General features: G+C 32.6%; 1 protein-coding gene across 10 annotated transcripts in view; it reads right to left on the reverse strand.

The window, feature by feature from the left end:
* Positions 1-26,107, reverse strand: part of RYR3 (ryanodine receptor 3) — a 210,986-nt gene that overhangs the window by 24,709 nt on the left and 160,170 nt on the right. For 3 of the 10 annotated variants that reach the window (XM_051621641.1, XM_051621640.1, XM_051621635.1), the window contains exons 66-86: positions 25,258-25,578; positions 23,703-23,943; positions 22,113-22,200; positions 21,909-22,001; positions 17,464-17,478; positions 14,368-14,538; positions 13,837-13,896; positions 12,669-12,800; positions 11,718-11,830; positions 8,109-8,205; positions 6,462-6,571; positions 5,569-5,620; positions 4,821-4,871; positions 4,422-4,521; positions 4,104-4,183; positions 3,768-3,844; positions 2,193-2,266; positions 1,934-1,951; positions 1,363-1,443; positions 858-946; positions 332-460 (exon numbers count right to left, since the gene is read on the reverse strand). In XM_051621641.1, the coding sequence (XP_051477601.1) occupies positions 332-460; positions 858-946; positions 1,363-1,443; positions 1,934-1,951; positions 2,193-2,266; positions 3,768-3,844; positions 4,104-4,183; positions 4,422-4,521; positions 4,821-4,871; positions 5,569-5,620; positions 6,462-6,571; positions 8,109-8,205; positions 11,718-11,830; positions 12,669-12,800; positions 13,837-13,896; positions 14,368-14,538; positions 17,464-17,478; positions 21,909-22,001; positions 22,113-22,200; positions 23,703-23,943; positions 25,258-25,578 (2,192 nt within the window). Of the gene's footprint in view, positions 1-331; positions 461-857; positions 947-1,362; positions 1,444-1,933; positions 1,952-2,192; positions 2,267-3,767; positions 3,845-4,103; positions 4,184-4,421; positions 4,522-4,820; positions 4,872-5,568; positions 5,621-6,461; positions 6,572-8,108; positions 8,206-8,934; positions 9,035-11,717; positions 11,831-12,668; positions 12,801-13,836; positions 13,897-14,367; positions 14,539-17,463; positions 17,479-21,908; positions 22,002-22,112; positions 22,201-23,702; positions 23,944-25,257; positions 25,579-26,107 lie in introns of all 10 variants that reach the window. The other 7 variants (XM_051621636.1, XM_051621634.1, XM_051621639.1 and 4 more) reach the window with 3 other exon arrangements.

The following is a 26,107-nucleotide window of genomic DNA, read 5'->3' on the forward strand; positions in this document are numbered from 1 at the left end:
AACCAAATCAAAGCAAATAAACCAATTTGTTTTCCTAAGACTTCTCCCTGAAAAAATAAAAAAAGAAAATTCAGGCTTCCACGAAGCTTAATGAGAAACCTTTGCAAGATCTCTTTGGTACCTAGTGCATACATACTAGATTGTATCATGTTAAAGTTGCAGCCATTAACACGTTTAAGAAGTAACTTCACAACGGGCCAGTGACTCCATATGAATGTATCAAAATTAAGAAAAAATAAAGCTAAGGCATTTACAAATTCATGATAGGACATGATCAGGCTATATAATCATATAATTTTACTGTTAGTACCTTAAGCAAAACTTTGTTTACCTGGATATATTCTGTAAGGGAATTGAATATTTGTTTGGTGACAGCCAAAGCTTTAGAGAAGTTACGTTGTCCTGATTCATCAATGACATCCTTTCCTGAATAGTACCAATAGAAGTCACTGATTGATTCCTAAGAAAAAGACAACACATTTTCTAATTTTGGATTCTATATACACTATTTAATGCCTGCATTTGTATCATCAAAAGTTGAATCAGCAGCATATGAAATTCAGTATTTCTGTGTCAATCTATTTCTCCTAACAATAACTTTTTGTATGATTATATAACTAGGCTCCCTGTGGAAATGAACAATGTAATAGATTAACACATGTTTTCACATGGAATTCTGAAAGGTCATCTATTTTAAAAGAGAAAGAAGAGATGAAATACATTAAATCAGAATTATTTATTTTAGATATCCTTGGAGAGGGGGTTTTCACATTTGATTCCAATAAAATGTGTATGTATAAAAACCAAAGAAAGGTAAATTCGTTATACTCCATTTTTCTCTTTTTTTTTTTCCTCACCTGAAGACGCAAGAGATAATCCACTGTACTAATGATAATATTCACTGTTGTGGTGTTGCCCATCTGAGTACGTAGGTAATTTTGAAAATCTGAAGTAAGAGGTGATTTGTGCTTGGTTAATATATATACGAGTAAAAAAATGCAAGGTTATTTTCGTATTTTCATGGACACATGAAGAATATATTATTTTTAATCTGTTGGCTACAGATGCTTATGTAATAGAAATTGAACTACAGTAGAACACAATGTAAACACAACTGAAGAATTGTTATCCACGTGACTTTTAATAGGCTAATGCCTGTTAATGCTTGGCATAAATACTGAAATTCCATTAATATTTAAACACTCAAATTGAACTCTGCAACTCAAATTGCTGGCACGCTTTCCCCCTTAGAAAACTAAATTAATTAGAGGAAAGAAAAGACATTAGAATCTGTTCTACTCAACCCTATTAAAGAACAAATTCATCACACATTTTTCCCCCAAATTAATTCAGTTCACTTACCATTGTTATGCCCCTCACAGAGCAGTTGTAAAAATCGAAATAGATCTCGAGTAAATTCATCATGCTGCAACACCTTTTCACCTTTACAATATATAAGTACAATAATTAGGAGACAACAGTTATAATGAAAGATGCAGAATATATAAACTTACAGCAACCTTAAAAACAAGAATTCTCAAAAAAAAATAATTATAAAAGCATTAAAGCCATTTAGAAGAAACAGACTGATAATAATTAAAAGAAAAACTGAGACAGAAAAAGCAAAGCCAAAATATTTAGCACTCCAATGCATTCATGGTGAAAAAACAAAAAGAAAAAAGAAAAAAAAAAGAAAAAAAGCAACAGGGTATATATCTAATAAGTAAATGGTTAGTCAGAACTCAAATCATGCCTTAAATATTAACACTTCTTTAATAAGCATCAAACTGTTTATCCAAGCTGAAAACACAACCTGCTGCAGACCGTAAAGCTAAACCTAAAGATATCTGGGAAGATGCAATGAAAGATTTGTCTCTGTACTTGCAACACATTTTTGCAACAACAGCATTGAAAACTGTAAACCCAAACATACCACGCTCACGAACGATGACTGTGGATCAAAGAAAAATAACAAGAATACAGGATAAGAATACTGGAAGTTACAATGTTTTTCGTACAGATTATTGCTCAGGATTTTGTAAATATAAAGCATATTTAGAACTCAAACCCTGTAATTGCTTATAGTAAGTTTATAAACAGAAACCTCAAGCCACAGTAAGAACAGTTCAATTTAAAGAAGAAATCACAAATAATGTTTTAAACACTACTGGAATTAATTTAATTTTACTTACGTGTTCCTTCTTCAGTAACCATTCCCAGGCCTTCTGCTTTATTTTGTCTCTCAAACGCATTCAAGTCAAGAACACTTATATTGAAAATAAAACCAAACAGGAAAAAGTACTGTAAGTACAGAATGGAAAGCTGTTTTCTTCTAGGAAATCTCTGGAGTCCTTCAACAACTATTCTTGACCCACTGTGACATGCACTGCCTCATATTTTATCTAATATGAGTATTAAATAAAAGAGCTTGTGATGAAAAAAAAGGTCCAGTGTTCATTTCTGAAAAGCAACGTGTCTCTGGTCAGGTGTCCTCATGTCCCTAACTTCACTTCCAGTAATGTCATTCATGGTTTCATGTATACATGAAAAGCATAAAAGAAACCTGAAATATTACTCTCTATATTGACTTAAACCTGCCTGCCAAAAAGCCATTACTGCAGTTATTTCTCAGTGACAGCATTTTCCACTTAGCTATCATTATTATTTCTATTATATTGCTACTGTATATACTAAGTATTATTATGTTATTCAGAAGATGTATGGAAGCTCCATATACAGAAGACTATATATGGAAATAGAGATTCCATATCTTCCAAGATCAAATACGCTGATATCAGAATTTTCTTTTTCTAACCTGTCATAGCTCAACATGTGGAACAGCAGATGGTGATTCTTCTCACAGCCCAGTCAGAGTATTTAAATTCAAACAGTCCAAATACAATTTTATGATTCTTTGTTGTTGTTGGTTTTTTTATCTAAACAGCAATGCAGTCACATATTCTACTATCTAGTGACACCATTAAAATCAAAAGCATCTTTAAAAGCATAATATTCATTCTCTTGTCAGTTTTCAAGTATTTTTATAAAAATCTTTTAAAATAATTCCTGAATTATACACATACACAATTGGTAATATCATCACTGCAGTTCCCATTTGAGTCCTACAAAAATGGAAAAATTACACCATAGATACTATTTATCAGGCTGTAACTACTCAGTGATAATTTCTGCAGTGCAGGTTACCATCCCTTCCACAGTTTTTTCCCAGGCTGAATATAGCTTGTCCACTTCTAATTCTCAGTCTACTCATTCAGAACCATTCTGTTGCTTTAAAAGGCTGAGAAAAGGAGGTTGTCTACTGAAGAGTAATCAGAAACACCCACAGTTTCCCACCTTAATTATGCGAGTCCTTTACCTTAAGTAATATGAACTTCTGGTTTGTTAAGCAAATGGACTACTAGAGTCTCACCAGCCATATGCCATCTCTAACAAACCTGATACATATGCAGAGGATTCAGAGGAAGAGTCAGAGATGATGTAACCTGTCTGAGATGTGCAGAAACTGAAACTCTAGTTAAGCTCCACTGGCCTGTGGATGGATTTATCCATCCTTAGAACCACCCAGACAGAAAACCTGAGGGATCTGGGACCATTAAGAGAGCATTTTACTTTTCACAAAAATTACCCACACGGGTTCTAGAATCGATGATTCCTGTAATTTACCTATGATGAATCCACCTGCACTGAGAAATAACCCACCAACATGAATAAAACTGAGATTGTAATAATATGATTTATGCTTTTACCTGCATGACTGCATCAAGCCAGAAATACTTTGAAAAAATCCAGCATCCTTTTTCTCCTTCAGGTAGTCGAGCATTTTCTAGAGGGGATAAAATTTTTGGGAAAAAACCCCTATATTAAAATGACATGAATCACCAACTTCCTGAATTACCATTCAAAATTAAAAACACTGGCAGGCAGTAATATAATTGATATTGTACCAAAATACCCTGATATTTCTTTACTGTTTAGCTTAAAATAAAATGCACTAAAATAAAAACACAACCAAATACTAAAAATCTTGAAATCACGTGCCTCCTTTATACAAGCAAGACTCACAGCAGTTTCAGAAGCATTACCTGTTGGACTATGGTATTGCCACCATTTAGAATAGCGATACCAAGTTTTAGTGTTTCAACAACCATGGGCCCTGTATGACCTGTCAAAACAAGGGTACACTCATTAAAACTTGCCATTATGAACTGTTCAATCAGAAAAGCAGTCTGTAAATTTTACCTAGTGTAGTTGTTATTGACATTTATATGCCTCCTTATATACCCTATACAAGGAGCATATGATATACATATCATATGTATGACATAATATATTATATATGTGTATAGTCTTACACATACATATAAACATCTATATACTTTTAAAATTTCACAGACCATTACCTTGGCTTGCACTAATCATCTGAAGGACCATCTCAGCAGCTCCACGATCATGTAAGCGAGCTTGCTGATAGAGAGTTCTCTGTTTTTCCATTTCTTTCTCCTGGATTTGGGATTTGGGAACAAAAATGAGAACAGAATACAGACTGGAACTGAATCAGGAAAACAGGAAGATGAGAAATCTGAAGTTATTGAAGGCTATCTGCCTCCAGAATCCATAGGTTGCTTGATTACAAAACTTCATCACAACACACTTTTTAAATTTATTATTATTTTTTTAATATGAGTAACTTAGTAAACCAACTCAGTACACACTGCGTTATTCTTGCATTTATTCTAGTGGAATTATTTTAAACACTTGCACATCAGGTGATGAAAAAGAAGTGTTATTTAAACTCTTACCTCAAATGTCTTTTCTTTTTCTTCTTCCTCTTCTTCTTCTTCCTGACAGCTCTTTTTAAGTTAGAAACAGAAATCATAAGATTTTGCTTAATTAAATGCATTAAGAACATTAAAATCCCTGTAACTGTAAATATTTGTGTTCATCCACACTAAGTTGATATGTATGAGTACTTCAGGGTATTCATGCAATGCCATATACACCCTGTAATTGTAAGGTATGTGTTCTTGTGTCATATTTCTATTTAAATTAATAATATTTGACTTCACAATCAAACTCTCCTCACATCTATCAGCTGTAATCAATATGTTGCAAAATCTGTCAATTTGTTTTTGACAGACTTAAAATATTAACTCCAAAATAATTACCCAAAAAATAAAGATAACTGACATGTTTAAACAGCTCATGAGTTATTCTGGTACAAAACAAAGTAGCAAGTAATATAAACAGAATTGCACTTACTGGAATTTTATAATATTGTTTTAATGTAGGATTTTTTTTTTTTAGATATATATATAACATATATGTATTACATATTTTATATATATGTATAATATATAAAATATAATACATATACATACATACATATATATATAAACTCTGAACAGCATTTCCTGCATTAAACATACAGAAATTACTAGTATCAAGCAGTCCACATAAGAAACGGAAGGATAAGGTTTAAAAAGCATCTAAAATTAATGGGAAGTACTGGAGTGAAGTGAGAAATGGAGCTTGAAATGACATGTTTACCTTTGCCATCATGGCGGAATAAGCAATATATAAAGGATCATCTTCTAATTTACTAGAAAGAGTAAAAAAATATTTAATATTATTTTACAACGTAATAATAGAAAGATGTCATGTTGCTACTAGTATTTAAATACCATTTCTATTAAATGATATTTTGCTAAACTAGATACATGTCTACTTGAAATGCTGTTACTCTTGAAAATCATATTATAAGTGTATTTTCTTATCACAAACTGAGTCTCTCTAACTTTTTTAGCTAAACAATTTAGAGGTATATTTGGACATCCAGCTTAGTCATTTGGTTAAGTATGGTCACTGGCTATTGCAGATGCAGAAGAGTATTATGAAGAGAGAAGTTAGAATAATAATAGCTATCAAGTCACAAGAATATGTAAATCATACAGAAAAAGTATATGAAGCACTGGAGTACTCTACTCATATGAAATATGTCTTCTAATCAGCAGTCTAAATTAATAACAGAAACTAATACTGAAAGCAATTAATGATAATAATCCATAAAATATTTCCTGACATACTGAATAAAATGTAATGAATACCAACAAGAAGAACCTACAACTACTACCAGCAGAAAGGGCACTCAGAATGAACCAGCAGTTCCTCTAGACTTTGTTTCTATGAGAATTCTTGCTCATTTATTCCTGTAATGGAAATTTACCAAGCTTTTCAAGTGTCAAAAATAGTCCAGATTTTCTCAATATAAAGGTTATACTGCGTTTAAATACGTGAAAACTCTAATGAAACTGGAAGGCAAAAAAGAATTCACCACTTACAATAATAAACTGCAGTTGTGTTAAATCACTTCTGTGATGTTATTAGAAATTCAATTACTAGGTGCTTTTACTCAAAGTGCTTTTCAACACAGCTCTTTTTACCTTTTCTCTGTGAGAGCACTGCGACTAAAATAGAGGATAATCTGATGAAGTGGATCAGGCTGTTTTTTCTCGGTCTCTTCCTCTTCCTCTTCGTCTTTCTTTGGAGGTGTCTGTCTCAAGATTTATATCAGAAAATACAAATTAAGCTTCATGAGTAAGAAAAAAATTGAGTAATTAAGCTTATGAAAGGATTTCGGTAATTTTATTGTCCAGTTTATATTTACTTCTAGTATTCATCTCATTCAGCATCTTACAACATAACCTGCACCATAATGTGCATGTATGACTCAGAATAAATCCTGTATCTGACCATTATTCATTTCTGTATAGCAATATCAGAAGTTTCTCATTTGTGAGGTAGTGAGAATGAGACAGTGAAAATCTTAGGGAAGCCTTATTCAGCAGAAATTACATTTCTAGTAGACCAGAAATGAAAAAAGCTCAATTATTTAGCAGGAGAATTATTGGTTAATTGAACTATTTTTAATAATATAATCAGATATATCCTATTCAAACTACTGTTTGCTACAACACTTTCCATGTAATTTCTAGGTAATCTGGATTCAGCCAGTTGCTCTTATTGTCAACTTCAGACTTCTTTTTGGCAGTTTGAAATATAACATAACAAGCACTGGCAAAAAAGCAGTGTATCACCTTTACCTTATTTGTGTTATCACAAATTATTGTAGAATTTACAATTACTACTGTAATTGCAATATATCAGAAGTTCAGTTTACTTCACTAGTAAATCTGAAAGAACTGTAGCCACGGTTTTGACTAATAGCTTCATTCCTTCCTTGAGAAAGAAACAACAGAGTCAAGCAAAGACTGTGACCATAAAATTGTCCAGAGTGTGAGAAAAATACATTAGCTGTAGTTTTGAAAAATCATACAATCTTCTATACCACTGGATCTATACAAAGCACAATGTGAATGCTTTTGCTAACACTGAAGTATGTCCTGATACATCTTCATATGAAGCTATCTATTAGTTTTTGTTGTGTTTAAATGCTATGGATATAGGCCCCTTGGAAGAATTTTAGATAAACTAACTACAGAGAGGAGTAGGCTTTCTGAATCAATATTCAGTAATAAAATGCTGAGGTTTACCAATCACTTTGATCAAGTACACATATACACTAAATTTTTGCTGAATATGGCTGCATATATTTACTTCTCCTTATGATGTATCAACAAGACAACAGCAAACTTAAAACTTAATTTGTATCAAAGCTGAAAATGTTAAAATTAAATATTATGCATCAACAAAAAATTTTAAAAGGGGAAAAGGATCAATTGTGTTAAGCTTTAAAAAAAGCATTAAATAAAATATAGGAACATAGGAATTACCATAGTGACAAAAATAGTCTGACAGTTCATCTAATCAATTTCTTTTCCCAAGAATGAGTATCACATAGTTTGTCTGAAGGCATAAACCACCTTAATGCACTTCAGTGTGCCTCATGGGACAAATGTCTTTTTGACCACAGCAGAAAATTACAGTATGCCCTGAAGCATAAGGAATAATATTTTATAAGTTTATGCATATGCCTACAGTACAGACACAAAAAAATAGGTTATAATAGATACATAAAATATACACTAAAGTGGGCACTGAAAAATATGCCCAGTTACGTCAGTACTTACAGCCAAATCCTGAACTAGTTTCTCCTCAAATGAATATTCCTCTGTTTCTATCCAATAGTTCTGATAGCCATGGAGGAAGAGGTTAATAGAACGGTGCCTGGGGGGGGTTGTGAAAGTGAGATCAAGAGGGGTAACGGAACATAGTATAACAGCTCAGGTGGTTAATGATTAGTAAGGATACATATTTGTACAATTCTGATCCTCTGATTGGTCAGTGAAACAAAATGGAAAACATAACTAACATTCCATGACAACTCTGCATGTGCATTCTTACTATTTTTTTCACAGAATGTGGTGGGTTGGAAGGGATCTTTAAAGGTCCTCTAGTCCAGCCTCCTGCAGTGAGCAGAGTCCTCTTGAACTAAATAAAATGTATTTACTACTACTGTACAGTATTAATTAATTTAACTTTCCACAGAAAATACAGCTCATGACAATAAGAATACACATAATAATGGCCAAACCATTCCAACTTTATGCCATATTTGGGGGGAAATTTTATTTTGAGGTGCACTACATATGGTTAAAAAGGCTATTGCACACAAACTTCTAATTTATTTTTACCCTGCACCACTAAAAAAAGCTATGCAAATTGACTATATATACTATGACTGGTTTAAATACACTGTGGACGTTTATTATTATTTTATAGTGGAATAGCTACTGAGCCAACCTTCTAGGCCATATTATTATCAAATTTCAAACACTGACCAATCAGAATCCCCTCTGAAAATTGTACAAATTCATGTTTTATGATAACATCAAATCATGGCTGGGAAGGAGTAAGTGTGTGCATAAGGAAGAGGCTCTCCACAAGTTACATTACCGTTAACTTGAGTATAAGCCTGTCATACTGAGTTTTTTCATGTACTTTTTCCAGCCAAACACGTTGAAAGGTGCTCAGGAAGAAATTGCTAATTTTGTGTCTGAAGAAAAGCATATAGGTTTTCATTGAAGAAATGCACAATTCAATTAAGTAGTCAGAAAGAATGTATATGTAAACTGTGTATGAAAAACTGCCATGTACAACTTTGCTGTATCTATGTGCATATAGAGATGACAGACAAGACAACTATTTTTACAAATTAATTTCCAAGCATCAAACAGATACACGTCAGAGAAAACACATAAGTAACTTTTTCAAAACCATGTACACTCATTAAAAACAAATATGAAGAATTATTATTTCCTAACTTAACCGATCTTTTTTTCCCTTGAAAAATAAAAATATTTTAAAATACAACTATTTCTTTTGTATCTCCAGGCACTTCTTGGAAAAGGGAGTACTTGATATATGTATGGTAGAAGTTAAAGTAATTTTTCTATGCTTTAACAAATACCTGCACATCAGGATACATTTTGATTTCTCAAATTCCTAAAAACTGATAGATGTAAGAATGTATTTTGAAGAAAATGGGATTAAAATATAAGATTAACATTAAGTTATATCAAAAGCCACCTAAATCTCCAGAATTTTTTCCAAGTAAGAGCTTGTTATTCATTGAAGTTATTAGTATTTTCTAGGATAAATGGAAAGGTGCTATCAGAATCTTTGCTTATTGAACTTTAAATTGATTTATTCTAGCACCAGATTTAGAACTAACACTTGCAATACATAACTGCGACTAACATTAGGAAATATACAAGATAAGGAGAGCTACATTTGAAACTCTAGTTCAAACTCTAGTTCAAAGGGATTTACATAGCTACTAGAAGTAGTCATATCCCACTTGAAATAATCTCAACGGTTCATGTCTTAACAACACAATCTATTTCAGTGATGGAGACAGTGTGATAGATTTATTGTCCTGTCAGAATGCTATGATTTACCTAGAAAAAATATATCTATACATTAATGAATTTTAAAACTCAGTTCTGCACTCATCAATTGAGCAATGAACCTAGAAGTCCGTGCTCATTGCCAGGACATTGGACTAGATGACCTTTAAAGGGCACCTCCAATCCAAACCATTCTGTGATTTTACAATTCCATGTCTGAAGTGTTTCTTCACTCTTACCTCTTTTGAAGTGTAGGCACAACAATTAATTGGCTACAATAGTTTTGTGACAGTTCATTTTTAGAATCTACAGGAAGAAATGGACAGAATTCCCTCACATTCATATTTAAATTAGGAGTAAACACCACCACAAAATCTACCACAAAGTTTGAGAAGAACCAATCTCAATCTGTTTAACACATAAAAGGTTTTAATGAAAAATTACAGATAATGTAAATGTTTTACTTCAATGAGTATTACTTCAATTACTTGATATTTTCTTGAATATTAAAATACAGATTCATAACACATTTTGCCCCTCAGCAAGTGTTCCATCAACCTCAAAAATAATAAATAAAAGTTCTTTTTTAAAGGCAAAAATAAGAGTAGTAATTTTTATCATTTGGGTGCTCAAGTATATTCCAAACACTTTAAGACTTCATAAATCCAGAATACAGGTGTGAAAAAAACGCTCACAAAAATGTTATACCAAAATGGGTGCTCTTCATAGACCTTCCTCTTATTTTTCACTATTACACTATTAATGAAGGAGAAATGGCTGATACTAACCAGTTTGTTCATACGTTGGACAACCATTTAATTCCCTGTTTCTTTAGAGACTGCCTGGTGGTAGTGTGACTACTGTGGTAGAGTAGTTGGTTAGAACTACTAAGTTTTTTAAAGGAAGGATATGTGCTCTTTACAATATAACTGGCTTTTTGTCTTGTGTAAACCTAATTTTCTTCCAATATGTTAGTGGCACAGCTACAGAGTGTTAGCTGACATCAAGCATGTACATTGGCTTTAATAAAGGCATTTGAAAATGCAATGCAACTCCTCAGTTAAATACTTTGCAAACAAACTTTGAACAAAAATATTAAACACGAAAGGTGACAAAGTGCAGAAGAAGGTGAGAAGCAAACATAAACATGTATCTGAATAAAAAGCAGATTTTTAAAAAAGAAACAGGGTAAAGGAAATCACCTCAATGCCACATGATTTATTATTAAAGCAGCCAATGGATTCAGGTGCAGGATACATTTTATCTCAGACTTCGTGGTATCTACATTCAACAGGATTAAGAAGCAGAGCAACACACATGTTCAAAACATAATTCTGCACTTCACTGTCCCAATAGCCACTTTAATGCATACGACATTCTAATGTAGTAGCTGAAGATTGCCACAGACAAGCTAAAAAGTATGAAGAGTTCATGGGATAGGAGAGGAAAAGCCACACAATTAAGAAACATAAAAAAATACAAACACAGGAGAAATAGATTAAAAAGAGCAACCAATCAGAAGCAAAACAGGGACAGAAACAGTGACATGTGAACAATTTTCACAGATAACTTGAAGAACTATACAGAGTAATATCTGACAAAATTAAAATATTTTGGTTTTGAAGCAGTGTAATTCCTATGGTCTTTTCCCCCTCTGGTTATTTGTCATGAGACAAGTATTTTGCTACTGTGAGGAATGATCTGATAACTAACCAGCTCTTTAGTCTTAAACAAAATTACATAGGCCTAATAACAAACAAACCTGTGGGTATGCACACAAACAACATTTGCACTCAGAAATTTAAACAAAAGTTACTATAATTTTTTTACCTTGGCAGGTTGTATAGTGGTGCCATTCTGAAACACGCAACAACAGCCCTTTTGCGTTGCTTTGACAGGAGTTTGTGCCAAACAGCTTTCTTTGATCTCAGTGGTTGTTCAACCTACAGGTAAAACCACCTTCTAAGCACATACAATGGAAACTCTTCAACATTTATTCAAAATTTACTGTTTAGTGTTTAATTTAGGTAGCAAATTAGAAAATGTTGCGAATGCTCCCCATTACATGTAAAAAAATGTTCTTTTAGGATTTTGTATTTAAATTGTTAAAAAAAAAAATATGGCAGTCCTTATATATAGTATCTCTCAGTTTTTACAGAAAAGCCTAAGATGCCACAGTATCTCACATGTGGGAGTCCCGGGTAAAATTCCAAAATGGTTATTATGTATGCTTTTAACTATGCATATTCAGTTTTTCATGTGAACAAATTTCTGTGCTATATCACCTGTGAATGAAATGCATTAACTCTCTGTGGGTAGAATACAAATGCCTTTTTCTGTTTAAATTATATCATTGGAATGAACAGCCAACCAATTCAAATGTTGCTACAGAATCCTTAGCTGCAGAAATAGGAGATGGGCTAAAATCAGTATATTAAAAAACCCCCGCACAAATATGTAAATATTTCTACCTAAAATTACAGAGTTTTCAGCTACTGAATGGCAATTATTTGTATACTGTACTTCTTGTGACTTTTCATGAAGATTTGCAGATGCAAATACCTTCTGAGTTTTCCCTGAAGCTAAATTGAGGCACATAAACTGATTACATTTTAAACCCTGCATATATACACATTGGTATGTGCATATGTGTGTGCATGCACACATGCACAAAAATAACTTTTTCTGGAAGTTTAAATTGTGACTCATTGTCAAAACAGTCTCTACAAGGAAAAAAGCTCTACTTAAAAACAAACACAATATAGACATTAAACTTTTTACCTGTTCCAGATGATACAGAGCAGCTGAAATCCTCTGCACACGTTCCACATTTCTCTCAGGGTCAGTAGGTTCATCACTCTTCAAAATGTCTTTGTACAGATTTAACTGCCATTTCACAGCTGGATCATCAGACTGAAAACCAACATACATCATACATAAGATGCTGAATGAAGATGCAGAATTTGGCTGCCATCACTACTGTTCTCACTCTATAATGAAGAATGTTATAGGTACTCACACTTCATCTGTCCCTTTTTAGTCAAAATTAGTATCTGCTAGCTGCTCAGAAAAATGCCATTACATTCTATATATTGTCAGGTAACTGAACTAAACTCTTAAGGTTCTGCATTTTTATTTCATGAAACCAAATAAAGGACATAGGACTTTTGTATCCCATTTAACTGCATTTAAAATTATCAGGCACATTTAGTACTGGGATTGAGTTTAACTCCTTGTGGGACTTCTGTACCAACAGTGGAAGGCTGTTTTAGGGAGTCTATAAAAGAAAGCTGGAATTTCAGTAGGTGAAGAGTTACAGCTACAAGTTTTGGTGTTTTGGTTTGGTTTTTTTGTTTTTGTTTTGGTTTTTTTGTTGTGTGTTTTTTTGTGTTTGTTTTTCTTTTTCTTTTTTTTTTCCTTTTTATTTTTTTAGAAGACAGAAATAGAAAAAAAAACACATTAGATTTGCTCAGTCTGTCCAGTTTAAATTTATGTAGCAACCAGACAGTCATCTCCCATGACAGGTAAGTGAGTTACTCTTATATATAAAGACTGTAAGCAATGGTCTAACTTATTGATTATTTACAGAATGATGAGGGCTCAATTTTGGCATCACCTTTGACAGTATATTCAGTAGGTAAATAGTAGGAACATAAATGTGCTTGTAAAACTCTGACACTGGTTTTTACCAGTGATTTTATAGTTCTTTACACTTGCCAAATTTGATAGGACTTTTTGAAACTTGAAAATACCAGCGAAATCTACATAAAAACTAAATATTGTAATGAAAAAATTACAAAGAAAAATGTTAAAATAATGATTTTTCTAATAGCTTTTCACTGTGTTGTTTTTTTTTTGTCTTTTACCTATAACAGTAAACAAATCAATTGTGAGTTCTGTGTTTTAAAAGTACACATTAGGATCTATAAGAGATATTTTTTTATATTACCTTTTCCTGCAAATGTAAGTTGTTACGTAAATGTTCTTTGACTTCATCATCAGTGTCCCTCTGTAGAAAGGCAGAAGTATTTTTCAGTTCAGAATATGATTAATCTCATAAGAATATGTACAACATAGAACAGCTATTGCTTTAATATTGAAGCTTTTTCTCGTTTTTTTTCAAAGTATGTCAGTTACCAGAAGGGCATGGGATAAAGACTTTCTTTAATTTTGACCACAAAACAAGGATTAAACCCTGAAGAAAATTAAAATTGAATAATTTTCAGTCTTTCAGTATTTGGTCCAATTGAATATGCACATGTAAAATCTACATTGTATACAAATGGAAAATGACAAGGAAATGGTGGCAATTGTCTATACACACCACTTTTTCTTGTGAAAGCACACTTGGCAGCTATAATTGCTTATTGTACATTGATATACTTAATTACATTGACTGTTTAGACATCCATGCCTTGAAGTCCAATTTATAAAGTTCTGGTTACTTTGCATTTAAAACTATTACAAAGTATACACTTACGTGGCTGTATCTAGTCTTAGCCAAAGAGATGAGCTCTTGGTCTCCAGGAGTACACATATTTAAACCAATAGGAAGCATCTTTTTAAGTGCAGCTACAATCAAGGATGTCTGTATGGAGTACAAATCCCCTCTACGTTTTGTTTTCTTTCTCTCTTGATCTTGTCCTCCAGACTATAATTAAAAAAATAACAAAGTAAATTACTGTAATTCTCTGATCACACTTTTCCAACATGTTCTTCCCCTAATGGTCCAAGGAAACAATTAATTAACAATGCTACATTAGGGAAAGGGTATACGGTCTTGAGTGGGAAAGGTAAAGGAATACTTTTGGTGTGTGCCAGTGCAAGAATTCCAATAACAGTAATATTTCAAGAGCAGTAGCATACTTTTCTGTGCATTCATACATGTGAATACAACTAAATTTTCTGGATCTTACCTCTGAAATCAGAAACAACCCTAAAATTAAAAGCTGAGTCAGTCTCAAAGGACATTATTAGTTCTCAATGCTACAGAGACAAACTAATTACATTTTTGTCAGAAACTTACATAAGGATAGTTATCCAGATTCTGAATTAATGAATATTGTCTGTTTTGTCTCATCTGAAAAATACCAGTATCTAAAAGGCTTTGCTTTGATTCAGTGTAATAAAATGCCAATGAATTATTGCCTACGTTACAAGCACTGCCCTTTGGCTTTGGCTAATATATGTAATTCTGGGATGAAAAATTGTCTTTTGCATCTTTGGAGATCATGAGTAGTAGGAAAAGGGAAACAAGAGACAGAGAAGTAAACAGCACAACAGAATAACATCGACCCTTTCTGCTTACAACAGACACTGTTACAACAGTATTTCAGACACAACTTCTCATTTACAAGACAGCATAACAAAATCTTCAGAATGGACCCATATATTTAATGAACATACGGCAAACAATAACATAAAATGGCCTAGTTCTGAATTCTGTGCTTAGATTAAACTCCTACTATATTCAAGGGGAGTTTTGCCTAAGAAAAGATTTCAGGACTAAGCCTCCAGGCTTATACAACGCTACAAAATGGCAAATGCTTGCGTTCAACGCTCCACATCCTTTTCCCTCTTCCAATTAAGTTTTACTCACTACTGTCATTATAATACATCGTGTAAGTTCCACATAAGGATACAGCAGAATCCATTGCAATTCATTATTTACTAATTATCACCACATTATTACCACAATAATCACTGGAAGAAAAAAAGACAGCCATGCATATTCTACTCAGTGGTAAATTTTGGCAAATTCTGTCTTCTAGATGGTGAATCTCTGTATGTGCAGCTGGTGTTGAGCATTTTGCAGGTCAGAGGGAACACACAATGGATGTGGCTTCCTTTCTTAAGGAACTAACAATTGTAAGACAGTCCTTTGCCTCAAAGCTTTGCTTTTGGAACTGCCTTAGAAATAGCAATGATGTAATGGCAATAATAATGACATTATTTGTACTCTACATTGACAGCAGACAAACAGATCTCACAATGTATCATTGTATTCCAGTGGCGTCACTATGCATCTTAAATAAGGAATAACAAGATATAAAATAGATATATTAAGAAAACAAAATGGAAAGGAAGGAGAGATACCGGTTTACTTTTCTGCATTTTTATGCTTGATGACATTTTACACAACCAATTTTCTTTATTTTAATTTGAGATTAATAACCAGGTATAAACAAGATAGCTGAACCTTAAAATCTGAACATTTTTAAAACATGAAAAAATCCATTCTGCCTTTGCCATCAAATTCTGCTATCTGTGAATTCACACATTCTACTGATAAATGTGTTAGTAGAGTCACAGACAGAAACCTAAATGACAATAAAAATGTCTCTTTCGGTTCTAATATGCACCTAGATTAGTAAATACAATACCTTCATTTCATACATAAAGGGAATTAAATTAGATATATTTTGTCCAGCTAATTAGCTGTGCTAAAACAAACTCAACAAGAATAATGGTATAATCTAGTTGCCTAACAGCACAAAACAATCTTATTGTCTGAGGATTTAAACACACAAATGGAAGTTTCTTCAACAAACATATACAGGAAAAGAATTACAGATTCTCCAGTAGATTCGTAGCAATTAAATATAAAAGCAAAAGGAAGATATAATTTATTTAGACTAAAAAAAGTCAGCCCAAACTGGTTAATATGATAGAAATAGTATTTTTAGTATTTTCAACTCTCCTTAAACCTTCCGTTCTGCAACATTATCATACAGCATGAAATCGGATCTGTTAGTTTAACACAACTGCTCACTTTGAAACTTATGTCTCCAATTTAACTGAATAAAAACTATTCACAGCATTATGTGTGTTTCTCAGCACACAGGGTGAAAGGAAAGATAAAAGGATGTTATGCTCCATTTGGCTGTTACATTCTGCTTCACTAATGAAGAACACATCATAGGTCAGAAAGTACTAATCTATATTAGAAATTAATATTAATAAAGATAATACGAAAGATGTAAAGGAAGGTGAACTACGGTTCACAGAGACAAAGAAAGCTTTGATTACATTAAATACAGAAAAGAAACAAGGATTATTCAAAAACTGTCACACCTCACATCTTTACTAAAGGTCATTTAAATTCTGAAAAAAGGTAAGATTTGAACATTTTCTCTTACTTACACTTACTGGTTTTAATACAATCTTTATATATAGAGTATAGGTTGTAGCACATTTCTCCCATTTTTTTCTTTGATATCATTAACCAAATGCATGTTTCTGATGACTCTAGGCATCACTTCACAATGTCTACATCAATATATTCGGAAAAAAAAAAATCAGAATGCAGAAAGACAGCAGAGGCAGAATGTACAGCTAAAATAATTACCAAAGGTAACTTTAATGTATTTTTACATTAAGCAACAGGTGGGAGTGCCAAAGGGAATTTCAAGTGTTCTGGGCAAATGTTGCCACTTTAATTCAGGGAAAAAAATTATGTTAGGTGAACCTGGGCCTTCACTTTGTGACGCCACTGCCATGATCAATGGACAGAATGCTAAGAGCCTGATCATCTCTTAATCTAAAACAAAGACACATCATGCACTTTGACCTGTACCTTTACTTGCATGGCCTGTATGAAAGAAAAATAAAGGGGAAAAAAACATAAGTAAAAGAGATGAAAATATGATAACTTTACAAGTCAGTAATAAACTTATCCAGCTTTATCAGGACAATAAAAATATTATAGGTTTGTAGCTAAAACACTAGACTGTAAGTGTATAACCAAATGAGGTCTTAGGGAAATATTTTTTATTCAGCTTAACCCTTATTAAATTATTGAACTTCTGAAATTATCTGTCTCTATGCAGCACTACCTTTTTGTGCTGAAGCAACAAATGAAGTACATCTAGTAAGTAAGCACATCAATACATTAATTACTGCATCTTTTCCCACTATTGTTAAAACAGGAAAGTGTCCGGAACTCGGGATAGTCCAGCAATGAAAAATATATTCACATTTTCACCAACATAGCTGGTTGAGAAAAGTTATGCTTAGAAATGGAAATCAAACTGTCTCTGTGAAGATGCAGCATTTAATTTATAGATGTATTTTCCCATTGCATAGCTCATTACTGTTTTGATGCCAGTCTGAGAAAAAACTTAAGCTCATATGTCTCAGCAGTACCCGTTTTAAGAACACTACTTTAAACTTAAGTGTAACTGTCATACATACAGAGGTTTTTTCCTACTTATTATGTTAATACTGTTAATACACTTAAATAAGCATGTATTCCATAGTCAATACTTTATTATCATTGTGTCAGGCAATCTTAAGAAGACAAAAACAAAAACATGTAGTTACAGTAAAATAGCAAAAAAAAAAAGAAAATCAACTGCTCCTCAAAAGAATCCTTGACCAGCCATGAGAAATTACTATAGAATATAGTTGGTTAAAAAAAAACAACACCAAACAAACAAAAAAACCCACCAGAAAACCAAAAACCCCACAAACACCAGAAAAAAACAAACATGAAAAAGCCATCCCTTCTGTGATAGCTCTAATTGTAGCTCTATTTTCTGGTGAAACTTGAGTTAGCCTCAAAATGTTAACACCAACATAGTGAAGAAAACCAGATCCAAGTCAAGAAAGACTAATAATGAAATTAAGTGTTAAGCATCTCGGAATCTTCAATACCCTACTCAGGCAAATAGCAAACTTGAATCAAAAATTTCAATTGTGTGAAATAAGTAGATGCTGCATAGACATGACTCAGCAGATATACACTGAAGGGAAGTAAAGAAAAGATGTTAATAATATTTCATTTATTAGAGATGACCATAAAAGTAATTCACTCATGATTTACCATAGTATATCTAAAAGAAACATTCTATGTGATAGTCTCAAAGAAAATTTGTAAATTTGCTAATAATATGTATCACATATTACAAATGGCCACAAACCATAACAGTGATTCATAAATAAAACTTGGATTTTATGACTGTCTTAAACTTATATAGTAGGTCTATCCAAATACGTTTTAAAAATAGATATAAAGAAACTAACAAGGGCCAGTCAAATTAAACTTCAGTAAAATATGCAGTTTAGCAACAGAAGTTATATATCCAGCCACACATTCGTTTAGATTCCAAAACTTACACAGAAATATTGCCCACACGTCTCACACATTTATTATGTACATGTGAATGTTTACATTTAGTCTTTTTTATACCAAATAGCTGTAAAACACATTAGGACATCATTGCATCTTAATCAAAACACTATTTTATCAACAAACTTATGAAGGGTTGAAAAATAAGAGATTCATGGACTTGATTGTGCTTAGATTCTCCATTTCAACACTGGTGTCACAAATCTGTTATTTCAATGCAATCTAAGTTACCAGTCTCTCTCAGACTGAAAGTTCTCTAACTTACCATTCCCCTCCGAGCAATCTGCTGCCATTTTTTTAGAAAAGAAAAATTAAAAAACTTGCTCAGCTGTTAATACATTTATTTGAGAAAATATTAACGATAATACTGTATAGTCAAAATACAATGGGTACTCAATTTATTGATTGTAATGATGAATAACTTGTTTCCACTGTTATTAGCTACTGTTAAATAATGTAATCTTGATCTTTCCTCTTCTGCATATTTATTTCCTGCATATGGCAGGTAAAAATATAAAACCTTCTATACATGATGTATCACACCTTACACACCAGTACTGTCACAGTACCTCGTATCTTAGGAAAAATACAAGGTCTCAGTTGTAAAATGGCTGTTGCCTAAAGCAGTCCGAGATCAGCATGAGGCTTTACTCCTTTAAGAGACTCCAAATTGTCTGTCTTGACCAACTGTTAACAGACAATGTTCATATTCACAGTTATCTATTATGTCTTCATGTTTGATAAATACTGGATATGATTACTTACACTACAAATAATGTTAATAAAGAGAAACTGGTGATAAAGAAGAAAGTGCTAACTATTCTATTGGCATACTACTTCCTGAGCTGAAGATAAATATGAAAGCAAGAAATTATAAAAATAACGTTGCCTAACGTGACATCTTCTACTGACGAATAGAAGTACCAAACCTTTTCAGGTTTGATAAACCCTGAATTCTTTAGTTAGAGATAATAGTTATTCTAAGCTATGAAGTCTTAGAAAAAATTGTTCAGATCTAAATGTATGCTTTAATGAATGCGCTGGTTTTTGAGCTCTTACATTATATATTATGCAACGTTAACCATTACCTGCTTAGAAACCATTTATAGAAAACAAATAAAACAATTCTCAAAGATGCCTCTTGTATTGTATGGTGGTATTGAAGTAATCTTGAAACAAATGTTTCAAATCTAAATCATCAGCTGTTCTGCAATCACTCCTGCAGATAGGGTACCATATTAATACAAAATTCAGTTATGAACAATACAAACTATTATTTCTTCCTATATTAGCAATAGCCATGAACAGTGTCCTTGAATGCTATGATTTGAATTTACATATGCATCTACATCCTTGTTATGTATACATATATTTATACAAGTATGATGACATAATATATGTGTATATTTAAATATACAAAATAGGCATTTGAAAATGTAATCTCAGAACAAAACTCTTTCAAATTTCCATTGTATAGATTCTTGATATTAAAGTTCTGTGATTTTTTCCAAACTGGAGAAGTATGAGCGATACCTACTGCTTATTTTGTAAAGTTTTGGTTTGTCATTCTGATGACAGTCTGACTAAAGCATGACACTAACAGTTGACATCATATTATCAATACCACAGTCAGACAGAGTTTAGACTAAATATGAATCAACTGATTCTAATTTATCATGTTTTTGGTTTTTTGGGTTTGTTGGGGTTTTTTGGGGTTTGTTTTGTTTTGTTTTGTTTTAAGTACAACTAATTCTTTGCTCCTCAGTTTAATTTTAATGTATAAATGATGAAGTACACATATGTGTAGTGATTGTCACATGATAAAAGTAGAGAGCTACATGTTGGAATTTGTTATTGTGCAATTCATCCTCAAATAGCCTGGACTGTGCCCACTTCCCATCTCATTAATGAGGATAATACAAACACAGTTTCAAGAGGCTGCATCTTGAAAACAAAAAAGCATATTAAAATTTTCATTTTATTCAATTATGGAATTCTATATCTAGGTTGAATTTCTGTTCAGTGCCACTCAAGAAATGGTGAGCAGAATATCTGTCATTTTTGCTTGTAAACCCTTCAATATCAGGGTTTGTCTTAACCAAGTTCCAGAATAAAAAAAATAAAATAAAATAAAAATAAAAGACAAGCAAACATTTTTAAAGATAATTAAGAAATGTAACGGCACATTTTATCTGACCATAGATTACAGACAAAATACAGTGAAACACAAAACAGTAAATCCCACCACTTCTCTGGAACACTGTCAAAACAGGATTATTCTTAACACACTACAAATAAAACAAAGGATTCTTCACTACATTTACCAACACTATTTTGGAATTAGACTTTGACTGGCTTTAGCTGAGTGAGGCAAGCTACCTTGGCTAATGTCAAAGTAGCATTTTTTACCTTGACAACATGCATTTTTCTCAAATATACAGGTAAAAAAATGTACTTTCCAGTCATCAATGTCAGCATCATATATTGAAAATGAGCAACAACAGAATGAATGCGGTCCCTAGCAAGAACAAAGAAAAACAGTGCACATGGGGCACGCTATATATATAAATAAAGAGGAATATGCAGACAGCATATACCATTCCTCCAAAGCTGATAGACAGCACTGGTAGATATTCACAAGAAAAAGATCAGGCAACTGATGTAACTTTCAAAACAAGACCTTTATTTTAATTTTGTGTCTTTGACTACTTAGCAGACATTTAATAAGTAACTCTTAGGTGCATAACCTATATTTTGTGTAGTAGTTGTCATGTTATCATGAAGAAGAAATATTTGTGTTTCTTCTACTAGCACAATAGCTCCCATCTAAGTAGATTTTTCAGAGCCTTCATACTAAACACATGCTGAAGATTTAATTTTTATTCACTTACTTTAGACATCTTGCTCTTGGTGTCTCCTGTTAAAAATGCCAAATTGTTGATTTCATTCTGAATCACAAAATTTTGTTCTTCTCTTTTGAAGTTCTAAAAATAATAATAATAATAGAATCACCAGAAGCTTAATTAACCCACATGTACCACATTTATATTTAAAAATAAAATTAAATGTAAGAAAAAATACACATTTTATCTTACATGTGATTTACACCACAGGATAAAAACTTCAGCTACCATTCGAAAGAGTTCATCAGAATCTGCATCTGGTTTCTTTAGCCAATTGGCTCTAATAATAAAAACAACAGAAATTTAAAATAAGACATTTGAAATAAAACAAGTGAATATAAAAATCTCTATTAAATAGATAAGTTTAGAGTTGTATAGGTAATCTTGGAATTTAATATGGATCAGTTCGATTTTTCATGGTCCTGGTTAGGTATTTCTTTCTTGTCTGCTCCTTCTCCCTATGATGCCAACACATTTTTGTGCCTATTCTGTGAACCAGACTAGAAAACATAACTGAATGACAGGCAAAACTGTTTAACTGAGTATTCCTCTATTTCTTTTCCTCTCCCCCATCCCTCCTTATATAACTTGGTTATCAAAATTTTGTGTTGATCGAAAAGAGAACACCATAATGGGGAAAAGGGCAAGAGTAGAGGGAAACAAATGAAATTTTATAAGTAAATGAATGAGTGGGTAGAGCTGTAAGGACTCACTACTTCAGTCTGTGGTCTAGTTTTGTAATCTAGGAATTAATACTATCTCAGTCTAGGTCTGTCTGCACAAGAATGCTGAGAAAACTTAGGCAAATCAACTAACAGATGCCGCCCTCTTAAATGTCTCTAAAGTAAAATGCATTGATACAACCATATATAAACTGGGCATCTGATAGCAGTCATGGAGTGTATTATCATGCTATAACTTATGCTCATTAACTTTGTCTTTCTAGTTGGATTTCTTCACAGCCCAGTTGAATTTTTTTAAATTTGAAGTGTTTCCTTGCCAGCAACTTCTGACACAGTAAAGCCTTGACTTCATCTAGAAAAAGCAAATAATTCTCAGTGTAAACTTGTTCACAGTATAAATAATCATGCATGCAATGAAAATGCTCATAACTAGCCCAGCATGTACTAATACCTAAAAAAAACATAAGTGGACAATGATTATGTACAGAAAAACAGTATTGCTAAGGATAGGATTAAGATACTGTAGATACTGAGATATTATAGAAACTTCAGGTACTCTTCTTAAGAACATCTTGGAATCGTGCTGGGGCAAACAAAAGCGAAATCATAGTCACAGAATAATCCTTCAGTAAATAGGTGAGAAAAAAAAATTCTGGTAATTCTAAAGGCAATAAAATGTTGTCCAAACACTGTATTTCAGTCATAAAAAAAAAATCATGAAAGATGAACATCTTTGTGGTCTTATCTAAAAGTAGAATTATTGATCAGAGGCAAAATATTTTTTCACTCTTCATTAACAATTCAGGGTTTTAGTAATTTTTACATTTTTGAAAGGTATATTCATTTGTAATGTCATAGGGCTGCAGTAGCATATATAACAAGTCTGGGCAGGACATGAATTCTCAAAGATAATAGTGGCAAATACATGTGAAAAAAAGGTCTGAATTTAAGGCATATCATTCTGTACATTCAGAATCTTAAAATACTCAGGATCTGATTCTCAGCATAGCAGTAAATGGATTGTGTTCTTTGTGATTATCTGATCATAGACACCAGTACATTAACTAATAAATGTGTTTAATTATTATGTTTTATTTACCTGTTATTGTCTACATAGCGTATCAACATTGGATAGAAGGCATAAAGGTCTCTACAAAGAACAGCAAACTCATCAAGAATGAGTAGCTCAGCTTCCTGGGTGTCACTTTTACTATCAGCTCTCAGTTGCTCCTCTTCCATCACAATCTTTATAGCTTTTTTCTTCAATTTTTCCAGTGTTGGAATAAAGTGACTTCTTAGCAGATCAGCCCTGGCTTTGCTTATGATAGGTTGAGCATAAACTGCATATAAAAATATAGATGATCCTATGGTTAATGCACTAGTGATGTTCTTTGTAATATTAATATGAACTCTGCAGCTCTAGACAACATAAAGGTCATATTACTTCACAATTTTCTGGAAATTAATAACATTATTAATAAAATTATTCATATAGCTTTGTAACAACTGTGTATATTGAGTGAGTTACCATGATTCTGATTATAAATATTTCATTCTTACATTAATTAAGCTACCATGGTTTTCGGGAGTCACACATCTCTCAGTTAAAACCTAAACAAAGTAAGGATTGAGACATATAGTCCTCACAAAATGACTGGTGGGGATTTTTTAATGTTGGCGGGGTTTTTTTTGCTATAAAATGTCAGAATATAGCCAGAAAACAGTTTTTTGGAAGAATTCCTTTACCCTTTTTGCCTTGGGCAAGCTAAAATGCAGAAAATGAATGACTAATTCAGGATCAATGATCTATTTTGTATGAGCATTAGTAATAAAATGTAGACTACCTGAGTCAAAAATCTTTGCAAGAGCCACACTAGTACATACTCTCCTTAAGTAGATAAGCAGCCACCACAAAACTGCAAGCAGTGGTCCCTACAATTAAGCAGCAAATATTTTACTAAATTTTAATTGAATCCTTATTACTACTAAAAACCTTCCAGTATTTAAAATAATACTAAAAATCCAGTACCAGTGGGGCTTTAAAATATAGCAGGAAATTATAACATTTACAAAAATTTTCTTGCACCACCTTATTGCGTATTATACTCTTACACTGTTTAGGATGAATGGCAAAATTTGCATACAGTAAATTTCTTCAGCTACCTAGCTCCTAAATGTTACAGAACATTTGAGAAATTGAGGCAAAGTGGCTGCTTCTGAACTTGTGTTACTCCGGGGATTTTTTCACCATATAAACTTTATTTCCCTTGTACCCTTAGATCTCACAAACAGAATTCAAAGGACTTACTTATACCTCTACTGCAACACTCATTTCTTAGGTGTCTTTAAAAATCAATGTAATTCAAGTCTCCAAATTAAATGCTCTTATACAGTGCTTCGAGAAGGCAAGATTTTCAAATTCCACTGGGTTGTACAGAAAGATTTCTGCTTATAGTGATGCTACGTTTCATGCATAAAAATAATAAAGCTTTTTAAAATTATCTCTCTTATTGTTACTTATCTACTCTTCATATTTCTTTTCTACTGTTACAATAATAATTATTTTTTTTACTATTATATCACTGGGTAATACGGTAAAGTATAATGAAGTAATTAAATATTAATAGATATACTCCTTAAAATATTTGCAGTACCTGCAATTCTTTTCATCCAAGATGCTTCCTCTATTCCCAGATTGTTGTTAATGATTTTCAGAATATTTCCAAGAACAATGCTTAGATGCTCAGATGTTATCATTGTACAGCAAGGCCCAGCATTTTGAGGAACACTCTCAGAGCCTCTTTCCCACCAATAGGATAAATAGTTGCATAGCATGGGTAAGATAACCTCAATTACATGAGGCATTTCAGTATACCGTGCTCCAGAGTCTGCTAAATCATTAATTTCCTTTATTAGTCCATCCAACTGAGGGATCTCTGGACACATCTCTTCTACTTTATCAGGCATACCTAAAACTGCAAAAAAGGGGAGAAAACCGAAAGATTAATTACCAAAATAAGAGAGAACAACTATGTTTAAGCCCTAAATATGACTAACATTGTCACCCAGGATTTTTTCTGTCACTGTCTTGGGCAGACATAACTATAGGAAGACTTTGGGGTATATGCAGGTCTTTCATCTCATAAATTATGTCTTTCTGATGACATGCATATAGGACTGATGCAGACAATATCTACCAAAAAACTATGGCTTCACTACAAAGTGTTCTGCAATTATCTGGTGAGCAGCCGAGCTGTGTAAAAGTGCAGAACTGAGGGCTTATATCAATATTGGATAAACTCTGACCATTGTTTCCACAATCAGTCACCACTTTCATGTCAGTTTGCAAAAAATTAAATCCAACAAACACCTCAAAATTATGGGTGAGATTAAATTTTAACCTGTTAATGAACTCTGTATATATATGTCCCTACAAAAATGACAGGAAATAATTTCAGTCTTCAGATGTTTGTATTAGAAACCAAAGGGTGCTTATTCAGCAAT

Source organism: Apus apus, chromosome 5, assembly GCF_020740795.1.
Source record: "Apus apus isolate bApuApu2 chromosome 5, bApuApu2.pri.cur, whole genome shotgun sequence".
Lineage (NCBI taxonomy): Eukaryota > Metazoa > Chordata > Aves > Apodiformes > Apodidae > Apus > Apus apus.